The sequence below is a fragment of the Buteo buteo genome, chromosome 21 (assembly GCF_964188355.1).
Source record: "Buteo buteo chromosome 21, bButBut1.hap1.1, whole genome shotgun sequence".
In the NCBI taxonomy this organism is placed as follows: Eukaryota; Metazoa; Chordata; class Aves; order Accipitriformes; family Accipitridae; genus Buteo; species Buteo buteo.
In genome coordinates this window covers 24,159,546-24,173,959 of record NC_134191.1, presented here as the reverse complement: position 1 = coordinate 24,173,959, position 14,414 = coordinate 24,159,546, and the positions used below count along the sequence as shown (strand labels likewise).

The following is a 14,414-nucleotide window of genomic DNA, read 5'->3' as shown; positions in this document are numbered from 1 at the left end:
GAATCTACTGCTGTTGAGATAGTGTTGTATTTCTAACCGTATGCAATAAAAACATCGCAAGGATTATTGGGCCTATCATTTCTGTGATGTTGAAGCAGCTGTGATATTAGTGAGGTGCTGTGCCTTTGCAGTACCAGATTTTGCTGTCTTTTCTCACATATGTCCATGGGCTAGTGTTACTGTGTATTTCAGCAGCAGGCAGGAGAGGTTTAAGCTGATAGCTCCATAGTTTCCTTCCAAGGAAACTGCTGGATCAAAGCAAAACTGGGATGATGCATGTACAGAGGGAGAAACTAAGGTGAGCAGTTCCTAGCCTCAGGCTGAACTGCACCTTCTCTGGGACGAAGCCTTTGAGCTAGGTGCTGGCTTTTTCCTGATCAGGTGAGACCAATGTGAGAAAGTAGTGGAGAGGAAAGACTTCACCAGAAGCCACTGGAGTCCTGCTGGTGTGTTCAGTGGTCTCTGAGCATTGCTACCCACAACGGTATTGCGGTTCTACGCTCAGTGCTGGTTTTTGGGTGGTGCTAATGACTGCTGCCCATCTCCTGTTCAATTCCTATAGGCTTCAGGGTGGAAGAGATGGATGTGGAGATGCTATAACAACTTCAGTCATCTTGTATTAAGAAATTCCCCTGGCAATATGTCTAGTCATTATGTGGGAGGTGAAGTAATGATGCCAGACAAAGATGTGGTGCCAGGTTTGAAGGCTGTTTGTTATACACCAGTCCTTCATTTTGCTGAATATCGGTAGGTCAAATGCTTTATGTTCACTAAAATAAAACACGTCTTTCTATTCTATTAGGTAAATACTTGTTCTGGTTTGTGACATTGGAACACTTCTAGCAGTTTAAGTTAAAAAAAAAAATCACATCAATGATATGTGGGTCTCTTTCTGTTATCATTCTTCTTTTCAAGGAAAAACTTCTGTATGCTTTTTCCTGTTTTCAGTATGCAGATGACTTGATTTAATAAGCATACCTCTGAAGAGTAAAATAGTGAGAAAACCTTGACTGGCATTGCAATAGGGAAGCTCAGTTTACACTGTTTTTTCTTTTGAAGTCTCTGAGCTTACCTTTATTCTGACTGCACACATCTCTTTCCAAAGATTGCTTATTACTAGCAGCATTTTATCTGTTCCTAACCCTAATGTGCATCATGTGTGACTTGTCAGATGTAACCTTCTGAAAGAAACTTTTTGTTCTGTAGAAAGTTATTAGAGATCCTGTCCAGTAGGGTGCTGAATCAAGTTATATTCAAGGTAGCTGTTAGACTTTCTCATATTCTTTGGAAAAGAACAAAAAGACTATTAGGATATTACTGTTCTCAAATAATCCATGAAAATAGCGGTTTTCCTACTGTGCAAGATAGTTTTTGGTTTTGTTTTGTTGTTTTTTTTTATCTCAGCATTAAATCAAAATGCAATGCAGTAATCCTACTTCTGTAACTGATTTATTCTTCCTGTTACTACTGTGATGGGCAGGCCAAGAGCATGGTTTTGCAGTGAGTGCTCATTCCTTTATTCTGTTATGCATAAGAACAGAATCCTGCTGAAAGGGCTATAATTAGTGGTGAAATGAATAATTTTTCTCATCCTGAAACTTACCTTGTTAAAATGCTACTGACTGGACAGGTCTTGCTATACTTAATATTTTGTCACTTCTTTTAAGAGTCTTCAGCTCAGTAGATTTTTTCTGACCCTGTCTAAGATACAAAGTCTTGCAAACTAACCCTTTTTTTTTTTTTTTTTTTTTGGAAAGGAAAACCTCCATTCCATATGCCTGCGTTACCGGACACATTGTTTTGTACATTGCTGGCAATGCACTGATGTTGATCTAGACCTACTTAGCAGGAGGGCAAGAGCATGACAGCAAGTGTGCTTGCCTTTGAGCTCGGTGAGGTTTTAGATATTTGATATGACTGTATGTGCAGCAAGCAAGGCTACTCTTTTCAGACTCCTGGAATAAGAGCATTTCTTTACTTAACAGGGTATTGCACATCTGTTGTGACCCACAGGGGCACGTAATGTCATTCAGACACAAAGAGTAAACTAAAAATCCTAGGTAGCTCTAATAGCCTTTAGATGGGGCTGGAAGTTTCCTGGGAACTTCTATCTTGTTTTGAATTGCTCCTCAGAACATATATATATAGAAACTTTATACTGAAACATGCTAATGCCTATTTGTGATATAAATAGTATTGTTTATATAGCCATTAATGAATTCTTCCTGAAGCTTTTTTCTGTGAAGGTAGACCATTCCTCTGCATTACAAATGCTGAAAGACTTCATATACTACAAAAGAACAACCTGTAACAGGTATAGTTTTCTTTCTTGAGGCAAGTTCTGTGCTCAAAGCAAGGCTTAATCAAACGCATTGATTCTATTATTGCTCTGTAAAGATTTGGTTCAATCTTTTTTCTTTTGTAAAAAATGAAATTAGATTGCTCTTTAATATGTGGTTACTGTATACTCATACCTGTAGTAGGTCTCCTAAAATAAAATTAGTTCTTGTGACTCACAAGAAGATGTATTTCAGATGGAGTATGATTACTTAGTGTGGAAGCTCAACACGCTGTTATAAACCTTGGCTTTTACCCAGTTCTCTGTATGCTGATGGGAGTGACATCTCTAAATAGGTGAGGAGATATGATTTGGCTTACTACCATGTGGGTGAGTGTGGGGCTGTGAAACTACATTAAAGTCCTGTCCGCTTGTGGGGTTTTACAGTAAGATTTCAGTTCTGCTTTTGGCTGTTTTTCTACCCTGCCATGTAAAGGAAAATTTTGCATCCTGCATGTTAAACAAATAGAGTTTTAAAACTGCTGTTCCCACTTTCTATATAATCTGTTTTTATAGAACATTGCTGTAACTCTACTCGTTGCTTAAATAAAGTATCTGCTAAGGCTGAAATTGTTGCAGGGTAGTTGTGTACATCAGTCTATGTAATATGCCTTAATGGTTATGAACAAGATTTTATTTTGAAATTATTACTTCTATGAGTCAGATGGAAAGCTGGTCCTGAAGCTGCTTTTGGAAGCAGCATTACATTGTGCTGTTTCACTTTTAAGTGTAAACAACAAATCAGATGGCGTAAGACTTTCAGCTGGTTTATTAATTCTTTAAGAGGGGGGCAATAATGGAGAGAGTAGAACATTTCCTTGCAGGGGTGAGCCAGAGACTTGCCACTGAATGAGGCTTGCTTCTGAAGCTGTGCTGCTTCTGGGATTTAAGACCCTACTCTCACCTAAATGAACAAGAGACTTGCTGATTGCAAACGGGAACCTCTCGCATTCCCAATTTGAGTGGCTTTTCTGTCTTGTGCTATTCTCAAAGATTGCTTCAAAATTATGATATTCCTGTAAATGGCTTTCAATTTTTCTGAGCTGACAACCTCCCACCAAGAATGTTTTGTTGAAAAATTGCCAGCCAACTCAGCAACTGGAAGCCAAGATACTCTGTCGTTTTCCTGCTTGCTGAATTTATAGGAGCATAGTGGTGACTGTCTCTTGGGTATGCAAAACAAAAGATAGTAAGTCATTTCAGTAACATGAAAGGAGATGTCTTCTGAAATTTCATTTTCAGATGTGGACTGACAGATGGAGGGTGATGGCAGTACTTCATTTAAACTTAAAATCCTGAATTATTTTTGTTTAATAGTCACTTTGGTTTGCGGTCTCCTCTAAGTCTTAAGTACTGGGGGTTTTGTTTTAGTTTGCAATTAGTTTTTCATTCAAGGTTTGTTATGATAGTACCTGTTCCTCCTGGCCTCTGCTTGCAGTGGAATTACGGTAAATACTGCTAATAGCAAAGTCATTTCTGCTTCTACTGACTGTAACAATCTTAAAGAGGATGTGTTTTGCCATATTTCCTACTGAGAATAAAGTTCCTGGGGTCAGGAAGAAGACAAACTTGTACTTCAGTGGGGTGTGTGGGTTAATCTTTAGTTCTGCTGAGAATGAAATATTGGAAACCAGCCAGAGATGAGAGGAGATATCTTGGAGAAAGTTGCATGACACTTATCACATCACTGATATAACTTAGATATATAATAGAATATATTCTGTTTAAAGTACTGTAGCATAGCAGATATTGTAGATATCATAGCCTCTTCCTCCTTTAAGGTTTACCTTAAAAGAAATAATGCAATATATTGCCAGAAATTTTTACGTTTCTCCTTTTTTCAGCAGTGATGGTATCATTTCTTTTGTCTGGGTCAAAAGGAAAAAAATAATCCAGGGCCCAGTACATGCTTACAGCATAAGCAGAAACATTAAATATTGATCTAAAATACTGGCTTTTAAAGAATGCTTAAAGAAAATCTAATGCTTTATTTCAAACTATAAGTAGCTGTTTTTTTCAGCAGTGTGTTCATTCAGCCCTGCAAATCAATTACTCAATCCCTGAGTAAAATTGACCATCTCTGATTAACTCTTTGGAATTTACTGGACTAAATCTTTGCCTTGAAAATGCAAATTTAGCAGCTTTTTTTACCTTTGGGGATTCTAAAAATAAAGAAGGGATGGTGGTCCATCTTCCCTCGTGGCTAGCTGTGCCGAGTCGGAAGACGATCAGCCTGGGAGAGCAGTTGGTTCCAGCCTTGGTGCAGGGAGCATAACTCGGCAAAGAGCACCTTGCAGAGGGCCAGCCTTTACCTTGCAACTTTTCCTTGCCTTACTTAAAATACTTCTTGAGTTTCAGTGAGAGGAATAGTGAGTTGATGGGAAGGTGGTCTAGGATGGCTGGTTGCTTCTTCTAGTGAGCCCAGAAAGCTTTGAGCGCTTAAAGACATTTTCCCTGTTTAGATGGTCCAGATGGTCTTGTTATTCTAGTCAAGAGGAAAGGCAGAAAATTAAGGGGTTAAACATCCAGTTGTCTCGGCTATATTTGAAAACTTAATAGTACAAGCAATTACATATAACATCTTTTTCAATTGTAAGGTGTATGTTCTGCAAGATACAATTTGCTGAAAACTGAGTGTGGGAAGATGTCAGTTAAATACTTTCTTCATTAATTTTTTCATTACTCATGGGGATGCCTAAGTGAGTTCGTTTCTCTTGCTTCCCTTGCATTCAGGTAACCTCCGGGGATAAGGTCTTCATGTAGAAAAAGATGCTTTAAAGTTGCCTTTTGTCTATGAGAATACATATACATATCTAAAAACCTAACAACTTAAAGTGACCAGACAGGCTTTAAAAAATGAGAAGGGAAGCAAAGGAGACTCATGAATTAATACTGTGTCAGCTTTGAATTCATGACGCTGCAACCTGATGCTAGAATTTAGCCCTGTGCCAATCTTTTCCTCACCTCTGTTCTTGTATGTGTTAAAAGGGATGTATGAGGAGGATGGATGTCAGACTGCTTGTCTTATTAGGGCAGGGTGCCAGGATGGAAATGCAGACCACTTCTGAAGTCTTGTGCATGTTTAGATGTTAAAATATTTTGAAGAAAATCAAGTAACCCAGCTGGGTGTTCCAGATTGAGAGATTGTGCACTACAGCTACTTACTGCAATCTTCCTTCCTGGCAGAAGTTGATTCACTTTTCTCTGGGCAACAGATTTTTTCCACTGTGCTAATTCCACTTCTGGTTTAAACTATTCTGTGATGTTAGCTGTCAGGGACATCAACTGATATTCCTACATGTAGGTATACCCGGCCGCCTTTCTGTAACCTACACTCAGTCTGCTGAATTACAGCACTCTTCCCTCTGCCTGAGTATCTCATGGGACAAGAGGCCAAGTTCATTTTTCCTTCTTTCCTCTCAGCTTGTGCTTTTAAAATCATCTAGACTTCTTTGAGCTTGAAGAAAATGATGTTAGAACATGTAGTGAAGGGGGGAGAAAAAAACAATCAATTTCTGGTACCTATTTCTACAATAGATTCTGAAAATGAGATTTTAGTACTGTTTGCTTTCTAGTATTAGACTTACGAAACTTTTAGTAGCCCTAACTTTTTCTACTGCCTCTAGCATAATATGCAAGTTGTCACTGGAGGTGGATGGAAGTCATTGTAATAAGAAATCAGTCTTTTTTTTTTTTCTTTCTTTCTTTGCCCAGTCAGACTAGGGAAGATTCTTTAGTTACTAAAGAAATACCCTTGTCTTTGATTTTGAGGAGGCAACTTTGGTGCTACCTTATTGACACTTAAGTGCTAGAGTTTGCAAGTTCATACTGATCACCTTTTTATTTGGATCCCTGGTAGGATTATGACATGGAGAAAGTGTTTTGAGGCTTCATTTTGCTCTGGAACCTCCTGCTTTGCTTTGTACGTTTGAGTTCTGGTTTTGCAGAGCCAACGAATGTAATTAAGGCTTCTGCAGCACTGAGACTGGATTGTTTTAGAGTGAGGAAGGAAAAGAATTGGGCAAATGGTTGTATGTTTTCTTCTGGAATTTGTGTTTGTTCATGAAATGCTAGGAGTATTATGTTTCTGTTTCTCTTCGGAGGAGGAAACCTTGTCAATATGAATGACACTAAATTTTCCTACTTAAAAGATATTGAGGGGAGGGGGAAGATGCTTTGTTCCAGTTTTGATTGATAAAATCATCTCAACTTGAGAAAAATATGCCCTTTAAGAGCTTCTGTGACTTGCTATATCTTATCCCTCATTTTTGCATGTTTATGAAATTCAGACAAGTGTGGGTTTTTAAAATATTTTAGATTATTTTATTTGCAAACCGTAGCCCCTTCTGAGTAGTGCCTAATAAGCCTGGGGATTAGATTCCTAAATGTATTTGCCTATGACCTTTTCAGTTAGAATGAAGAAAGGCTAAAAAAAAAAAGTACAAGCTAATCTGCTTCTAGAATAATGTCAGAGGCTGGTGCTTTTCACTTGGAAATATGGAACATAAATCTTTGCTAGTGCATGTTTACAGAAGGTCTTTATTGAGGGTTCTGAGGGTGTCAGCATATATTTTAATATTGCAGTTATTGACTTCAACTGTTAACTAGTTTTTAACTTCTAATAGATTTATTCTAAACCTAAGTAGACTGGTTTCTTTTTTAAATGTCTTGTTAGTAGGGAAAGTACAACAAACCTTAGAAAAACTAACTGAAATACAAAGGGAGAGAATGCATAAGAGTCTGCCATTTTTAGACATCTGGCTTATAAATACTGGAAGTAATTATGCCCTAAGTGTTTGTGTATTACTTTACAGGTCTGAAGGTGAAAGTTCAAGAAGCATCAGGTATGTGTACATTGTATTCTTTGTCTTGATGTCTTTGTTCTAAGAAAATACTTTATTTAAAAAGCATAACTTTATTTAAAAAGTATTATGAGAATGAGATTTTTAAAAAATGCAGGTTTTATTGGTTCTACTTGGCATGCCATTTGTATTTTGAATACAGGATCTTCTACCCTGGGTAAGTTCAGTAATAGATAACATGACATTTCCTGAACACTTCTATCTCCAATATGGTTTAAGACTCATATATTAGTATTGATAATTGCAAAAGGTTATTTATAGTTATTTTCCAGCGCTTTCAATCAAAATGCATGCTTAATAGTCATTTGTATGGCAAAGCTGTGAGCCAGCTGCCTGCCAGTTTCTGGAGGCAGCGTCTGTGTTGGGGAGAAGTCCGTGTACTTGTTCAGGCTTTCTTAGTAGTCTCCCCTTCTTTACTTGTGACAGCAATAACCTTCATTGACTTATTATTACAACACTCATTATGCGCTTGGAAGATTCAGATAATTTAGGGAATTTAATGTAATTATCAGATACTTTACTTTTAACTTATTCATTTAGTATTTTATACTTGTTACCTCAAGAGTATTTTTATAAAACTACCTTTTTGACGATGTGGCTGAGTCAAACTTGTAGAGCTTGTAAAAGTGCTCTAAACAGGACTGAAATGTTAAAATTACACACTTGAATCTGAATGTGTTCCACATTCATTACACCATTATAATTAAGCAGATGCCTTGATTCTCAAGGAGTGTGACCGTTGATCAATGATAACAAGGTCCGAAATATTGGCTGTGGGTTCACCATAATACCCTGCAACTTGTTTTGGGGATTGTCAGCACTTTGCATCTAAAGACATTGTATTTTATTTCACATTAAAAAAAAAAAAAAAGGCCAGAGCCTTCACTTGCAGAATTAAAAATCCAGTTCTTACCCATAGGTATGCAGACTATCCACAAAAACATGTGAACTGCAGAAGAATAATTGATCTGATATCAGAAAACCAGAAGTCTGTAGGAAGTGATCAAAGATCCTCTGAAATGCTTTTTTCTTACAATAGAAATCAAAATCAATATGGTATTGACCTGAGTTCAAGGCTGTGCATGGGAAGGTGGTAGCATATTTTAATATGTGGCAACTGAACTGGACAAAATACAAGCTGCTCTAGTTAAGACTGTAGTAAGATGCATGTGCTTTTTATTCCTTGGTTGGTTTTTTCTAATTCCCAGTAGGGTTGCCAATATGCTGGCAAGCTGTGGAAGGACTAATCCTGATCAGCTATTGCAAACTAAAAATAAGTCCACTGACATGTGAATTTACAGAACTATAACTGAGGTCACATTTCAACCTACAATAGTCATTCTTGTTTTGACCTGCGAGTCTCCTGTATGATTTGGTTGCTCGGGGGGGGGGGGGGGGGGGCGGTGTAGGGATGTGTGGTATCACTGCTGCTGATTAAGAGTAGAGTTCATCTATTAGAGACCATATTTGGAGGTATTTGAGTAGTGTATAGGCACAGCTGAAAGCCAGTAACTGGTTTGGGTGCTACCTAAAAACTAAACATTAATAGAACTCTAGCCCTTGCTTCTAGCATGCATCTTAATGAACTAGGATTATTTTGTTGCAGGGGGTGGGCTGCAAGACTGATGGAATCATGTTAGTATGTCTTGCCAGATAAATTCCACACCTTACAAGAAAGGTCTGCTCAGATTTGGGCTACCTATAGAAACTGGCCATACTGTATGGGGCATATTTCTCCTGTATACAGGCTTCAGGGTTGTGATGGTGAAAATCAACACCATGTGTTCTCTACAGAAACCTGCAGGCAATCAGCATGAGTCTTGGAATGCTGATATAATCTCCTGTTTTGAGGCTGTTCAGTGAATTAATTCTGTTATTCGGCATGAACGTGAGTTACTCCGAGACAGTTCCAGACTTCTATGACAGCCTAAAATTAGGCTAACAGATGAATGCAGGAGCAGGCAACTTAAGCAGAAGGCAGAGCTGTACTCCTGAAACATTCTTTCAGTCCAGCTCTTCCATCCTCCCTCTTAAACTGTGTTTCTTCAGAGCAGAGGTGAAATGTCACTGAGGATGTGCCTTTATGTTTCTGCCTGCATGAAATCCTGGTCAGCTTTTGTCTTGCCTTGGGCAAAATCTCACTTAGCTCTTTATCTATGTCTAGGTGGCTTCTTTACATTGTGGTTAATTTGATTCATACTGTTTTCCTTTATTTCGGGCAAATGAAGATGAAATGTAATAATCTCAAATGAAATAATAAGGTCAGTCTAGGGGATAGTGCTTAAATTCTGAAGAGAAGAAATCATCATTCCTGTTCACAGAAATACCAGCAAAATACCAGCAAATCAGTATGCTGACCATACTGTGCCAGCGTCTTCTGCCAAATTGTTCAGTTGAAGTCATGAAATAAAGTATAGTAAGAAGCTGCGAGCAGGTGAGAAGCCAGGAATAATATGTACTGTCTCAGCATTAACTGGACAGATACCATATTGAGTGAAATTAGTTAAGGGCATATGTTTGTTGTTAATAAGCAAAAGTATCAGGATTATAGTGTTTGACTCTCACTAGCATTAGCACTTAAGATAACAGGATCACTCCAAACAAATTCTGAGATACAACCATTTATTTTTTACCTCTTTTCTGCCAGAAGATTGTTTTGAGATCAGATGGGTGATAGTTCGGCAGGTGTTCCTCAGTCACTACAACAGTTTAGTGGCTTGTTACATAGAAGCAAGATCTTTCATGTTCAGTGCTACCTGGGTATGAGATGAACCAGTGCAATCATTAACTTTTATTTCTGTGTGTCTAGCAGATGCAGAGAGAAACAGATCAGTCTCTCGAATTCAGTGTGGGTCAGAGCCGATACTGGAGTGACACGGGCGTTGACTTGCAGAGTAGGTCTACTCTGAACCAGAGTCGTCATCCTCTTTTCCCTCCTCATGTCCTCTCAAGCCTGCGCCGTTGTCATCCTCATTGAACTTTTTAATTCTCCTAGGAGGGTCTTTTTAGGAGTTGTCTCTGAGCAGTAAATAGAAGAATTAGGATTCAAGAGGGCAGGCAAATACATACATCTTGTGGGGTTTTTTTGGTTGTTTTGTCCCTGTCTTTTCCTCCACCCCCAAGCTGTGATACACAGCTGGGTCTGGAAGGCCGTATGAGTCTGATGCCAAATATGCCGACGTGCCTGGGACTGGGAATCCTTGGGTTCAGTTTAGTCTCTTGCAGTTGAGTGAGTGTGATCAGACTCTTGACTGAGACGCTTGTTTTGGAATAGCTGGCTTTTTTCATTCTGAAATGGAACATCCAATACAAGCGATGCCCTAGAATTTTATACTGTTCCAGAGTTGCAAAAGTTATTGCCTTGGTGGATTTGTTTTCGGTAGTTTTATAGCTTGTCATAACAATCAAAACATCTTTTGGATAAGTTTTCAAGTGCTCTGAAATGCAGTAAACACTGAATCTGACTATGCAGAGACAAGGTTGATGCAGAAAGGCAATATGATTCTAGATAATACACTGAAACAATTAAAAATCCTCTTGATTTCTTTTTCCTTTGCTTTCTCATTGTGACAAAAAGTAATAAATTATCCCATTGTGCAAGTCCTTAAAATTCTTTCTGCTTATAATATTGTTGTACTGTAATAAGTTTGCATTGGTTTCCTTTTGGTGAATGCCATGTAATTTTCAAGCCTAGGTATTTGTTAAATCTATTAAAACTGATAAACTGCTCTGAACATTTTGCATTCTCAGATGTAATGAACATATACAGTGAGCTATGAAATTGTCAGTGTGATGGTACTTTTTAATTAGCTGTCTTTGTTCACATGTTTTCAGTAGAAAATGTAATTTGTTTTACAAGCAACTTTAATATTTCGTAGTATGACCTGACAGTTACAGATGAGAATGTATATATGTAGTATAATCTATCATATCAAAGTTTGCAAGAATAGTACGTCTCAAGGTTTAGTAACTAGAAGATGTTCCTCTTACCTCTACTATGGACCTTGTGTGTTTAATGAACACAAGGCAACTGAATAGAGGATTCAAGCAGTGCATAAGGTGCAGAGGGACTCAAAAGATCAGTAAGCATCTCTGACTAGCAAACCGCTAAAATCTGCCCAGAAACAATACCTCTAGTCTGGCTTTCCTTCTTTTCCCATTTTTATTCTTGTAAGAAATTAATAGTAGTATGAACAGCTTAAAGATGTTAAGATTTAATTAATCATTTCCCTCGGTATTCCTTTGCTGCTTTTCTGCCAGTAAAACAGGTGAGATGAATTACATTTGAGTTGGCTGTAGCTACTCCACACAATGGTTCCATGATATTCCTGGTGTAATACTTCTGCTGCCGCTGGTGCTTTGGTCAGTCGTCAGCAGCACAGAGCACCTCTCAGACCTTGTCCCAGCAGCCATCCTGTGCAAAATACGTCTTTAGTCAGACCACTGGCATTGACCTGGCCTCTTTAGGTTTTTTGTTCCTTCCCAGTTGTGTGCTTTTCAAAGGAGAAATGAAGTACAAAATGGGGTAAGCTATCGGTAACAATACTGCATAAAAGCAGAGGGTTCTTGTGGCTCCTGAACTGAGAGGTGCCAAGGCTATTGTCAAAAAAGTGTGGTGTTCTGTGAATACCCACGTAATTTAAGAAATATGTGGAGAAAGAGGAGAGAGCCTGAAGGTTAGTTAAAGAAGAAGAAGAAAAAAGAGGGCAGCTGAAGTACTAGCTGTGGAGAAAACATCAGCCAAATAATTTAGCTGAACCAAAAGAAAAGTCTCAGTCTGTAATTCTTCTGAGTATGTAAATAGATGGTGGACATGGAAGGTTTTGTGTCTGTTGAGGATCATGCGGAAAGGCTAATTTCTTCTAAAGGTGTACATTAGATTAAGTGGAAAAGTAATTGTCTAATTTACTTTAGAGTGGGAAAGAATTGTAGAATATCAGCCTCATTCTGTGCTGCGTGGAGAGTGGGAGGAATGGCTGTTAAACAGACCTTGACAAACTGCACTTACTGAGCCAGAGAGGAAGTCTAGCAGGAAGCAAAGTTTGGGGGGGTTGTTTTGTTTCACCCCAGTAAAATCTACTTTAACAATGTGACTCAGCCTCCTTTCTGATAACCTGCAAAGTACAGGTTTTGGGGAATTAAAGACAGATAAACTTGTAAAACTAATTTTCGAGTTCAAATCTATTGCTTTGCAATCTAAACAACCCATTGACTACGTGTAAACAGGGCCTTTTCTGGCTGGTTTTAATCATTCCATTAAGACTTTTCTACGGTTTTATAACCAGTCCTTAAAATGTGCAAAATCACCATTTGTTACTAATTTAAAAACCAACAAAAAAATTGCCTCCAACAGATTTCTACGTAAATGTCAGGCTGACCCTCTACAGTGGAGTGGAATATGATGACTTTCTTGATGTTAATTAAAATTAGTTTTATGACTGCTAACAGAAATAAAGTATATGGAAACAGCTTCTAGTAGCTGAGATGGTTGTGGAGTTGCCAATGGCTTTAAAATTACAAAGCTTTAGTCTGAATTTCAGAATTAAAGGACAGCAATATGTTCATCAAGTCAGAACTGTTTCTGTGTCATCTTTAATAGTTAACTCGACACGATGCTAAAAAAAAAATTTTTTTCCTACAAGCAGTATGAAACATCTACTTTTACAGAATAAATAAGTGAAAACTAAAAAAAAAAGAAAAAAGTGAAATAAGATTGGGAATACATATTCATATTTCTTCTTACAAATCCGTCATCCTGTGTAACGTGGAATCATGTGAGCAGTGTGCTGTAATGTACATGATTTTCCAGGAGTAGGAGATGGTATTGGTATAAAAGTCTTTGTACAGAGTGCTCAAATCAGCACTCCGTTTGTGGCTTCAGGTCTTGGTCATCTCCCTTAACAATATGGGCAATTTATCCTTTTTACCACACACTACATGCTCTCTGTGTATATCCTCTTGACAAATATTTTGTAGTTGAGTGACTTCATTGGATGAAGTACTGTCATTCATCCCTTCGTGCTCCAGTTTCGGACTGTGAGTTACTACCTTAGGTACAGCAGATACTCGTCTGGGTAAGCCAGGACTGCTCAGGAAGGAATTCTGACAGAGAAATCTTCTTGAAGAAGAGATGGCTGCGAATAGAGAGTACCACAGCATTGCCAGCTCGTTTCAGGGATTAGGGCCCAAGTCCCAGGAATACTGTACGGGCAGAAGAGCTTCATGCTGAAATGATAACTGAGAGAGGAGGGTGACGGTGAGGTCCCCGAACCACAGAGTCGGTGATGTAGCAATGAGCAGATTTTCTGATTTCAATCCCACTGTCTTGCCCACGAGACTTAAGCTGTATCCCCGTGTTTAATTGTGCACTTTAACTGCACTTTGGGAACTTGATATTTAAAACAACAGAATGTTAAATTCCAGCTTTAGATAAAATTATAACAGTAGTGAAGGCTAGAGATGCAAGCACTAGTGTATGAGCTTTCTTAAAAGGGGAGGAGTAGCTTCTGTGTAGGTCTTCTCTTTAGTAACACACATCTCTTGTTAACATCTTAGATTAAGCTATTATTATTAAACAACTGTCATTGTTTTTTCCAGATATTCTTGGAGCTGTTGAAAACAAATTAGCCCTATATTATCTGTTCTGAAATCTTGTGCCAGCATTCCTGTTTATATGCAACTAGAATGTCTGTTCTGCCCTTTTGACTGCTAGAGGAGTACACGCTTATCTGTAGGAATTAATACCAGACTGGATTTATTTCCCCCCCAAGACTTTTTATTAGGGTTATACCTTAGAAGTTGTTTTATGAAACGGTATGTGAAGGATTAGCAAAGCTTACTAAAATCAATAATTGGTAGAATCCAAAGCGCTCAGCAGATTTCTCATAAACTGTTTCTGCTAAGCTCTAGTGTTGCTTTGAACTTGTCTGTAAAAGGCTCTTCAGGCTTGATAATCATTTAAGTTTTTAACTAGTTATAAATTTGGCAGATAATTGAAAGCTCTTTCCCAGCTGCACAGCAACCTCAGTGTTGTATTGTAGCGTTACCTGTCTGACCACTCAGAACTTAATTTCTAATTGGGAGAGGAACTGGAAGGAAAAAAAAATTTAAAAATCTGGTAAAAACAATGAAGTCCACTGTCAAAGACTGTGGTAGATGTTTGGATGATAGTAAAAATAGATGAATTCTGAATTATGCATACTAAACACCATTCA

At 38.1% G+C, this 14,414-nt stretch overlaps 1 protein-coding gene across 6 annotated transcripts in view; it reads left to right on the top strand.

Annotated features, from left to right (window-relative positions):
- IQSEC1 (IQ motif and Sec7 domain ArfGEF 1) overlaps window positions 1-14,414 on the top strand; it is a 356,171-nt gene that overhangs the window by 68,311 nt on the left and 273,446 nt on the right. For all 6 annotated transcript variants that reach the window (XM_075053238.1, XM_075053240.1, XM_075053239.1 and 3 more), the window contains exon 2: window positions 7,153-7,182. In XM_075053238.1, coding sequence (XP_074909339.1) covers window positions 7,153-7,182 — 30 coding nt within the window. The remainder of the gene's footprint in view (window positions 1-7,152; window positions 7,183-14,414) is intronic.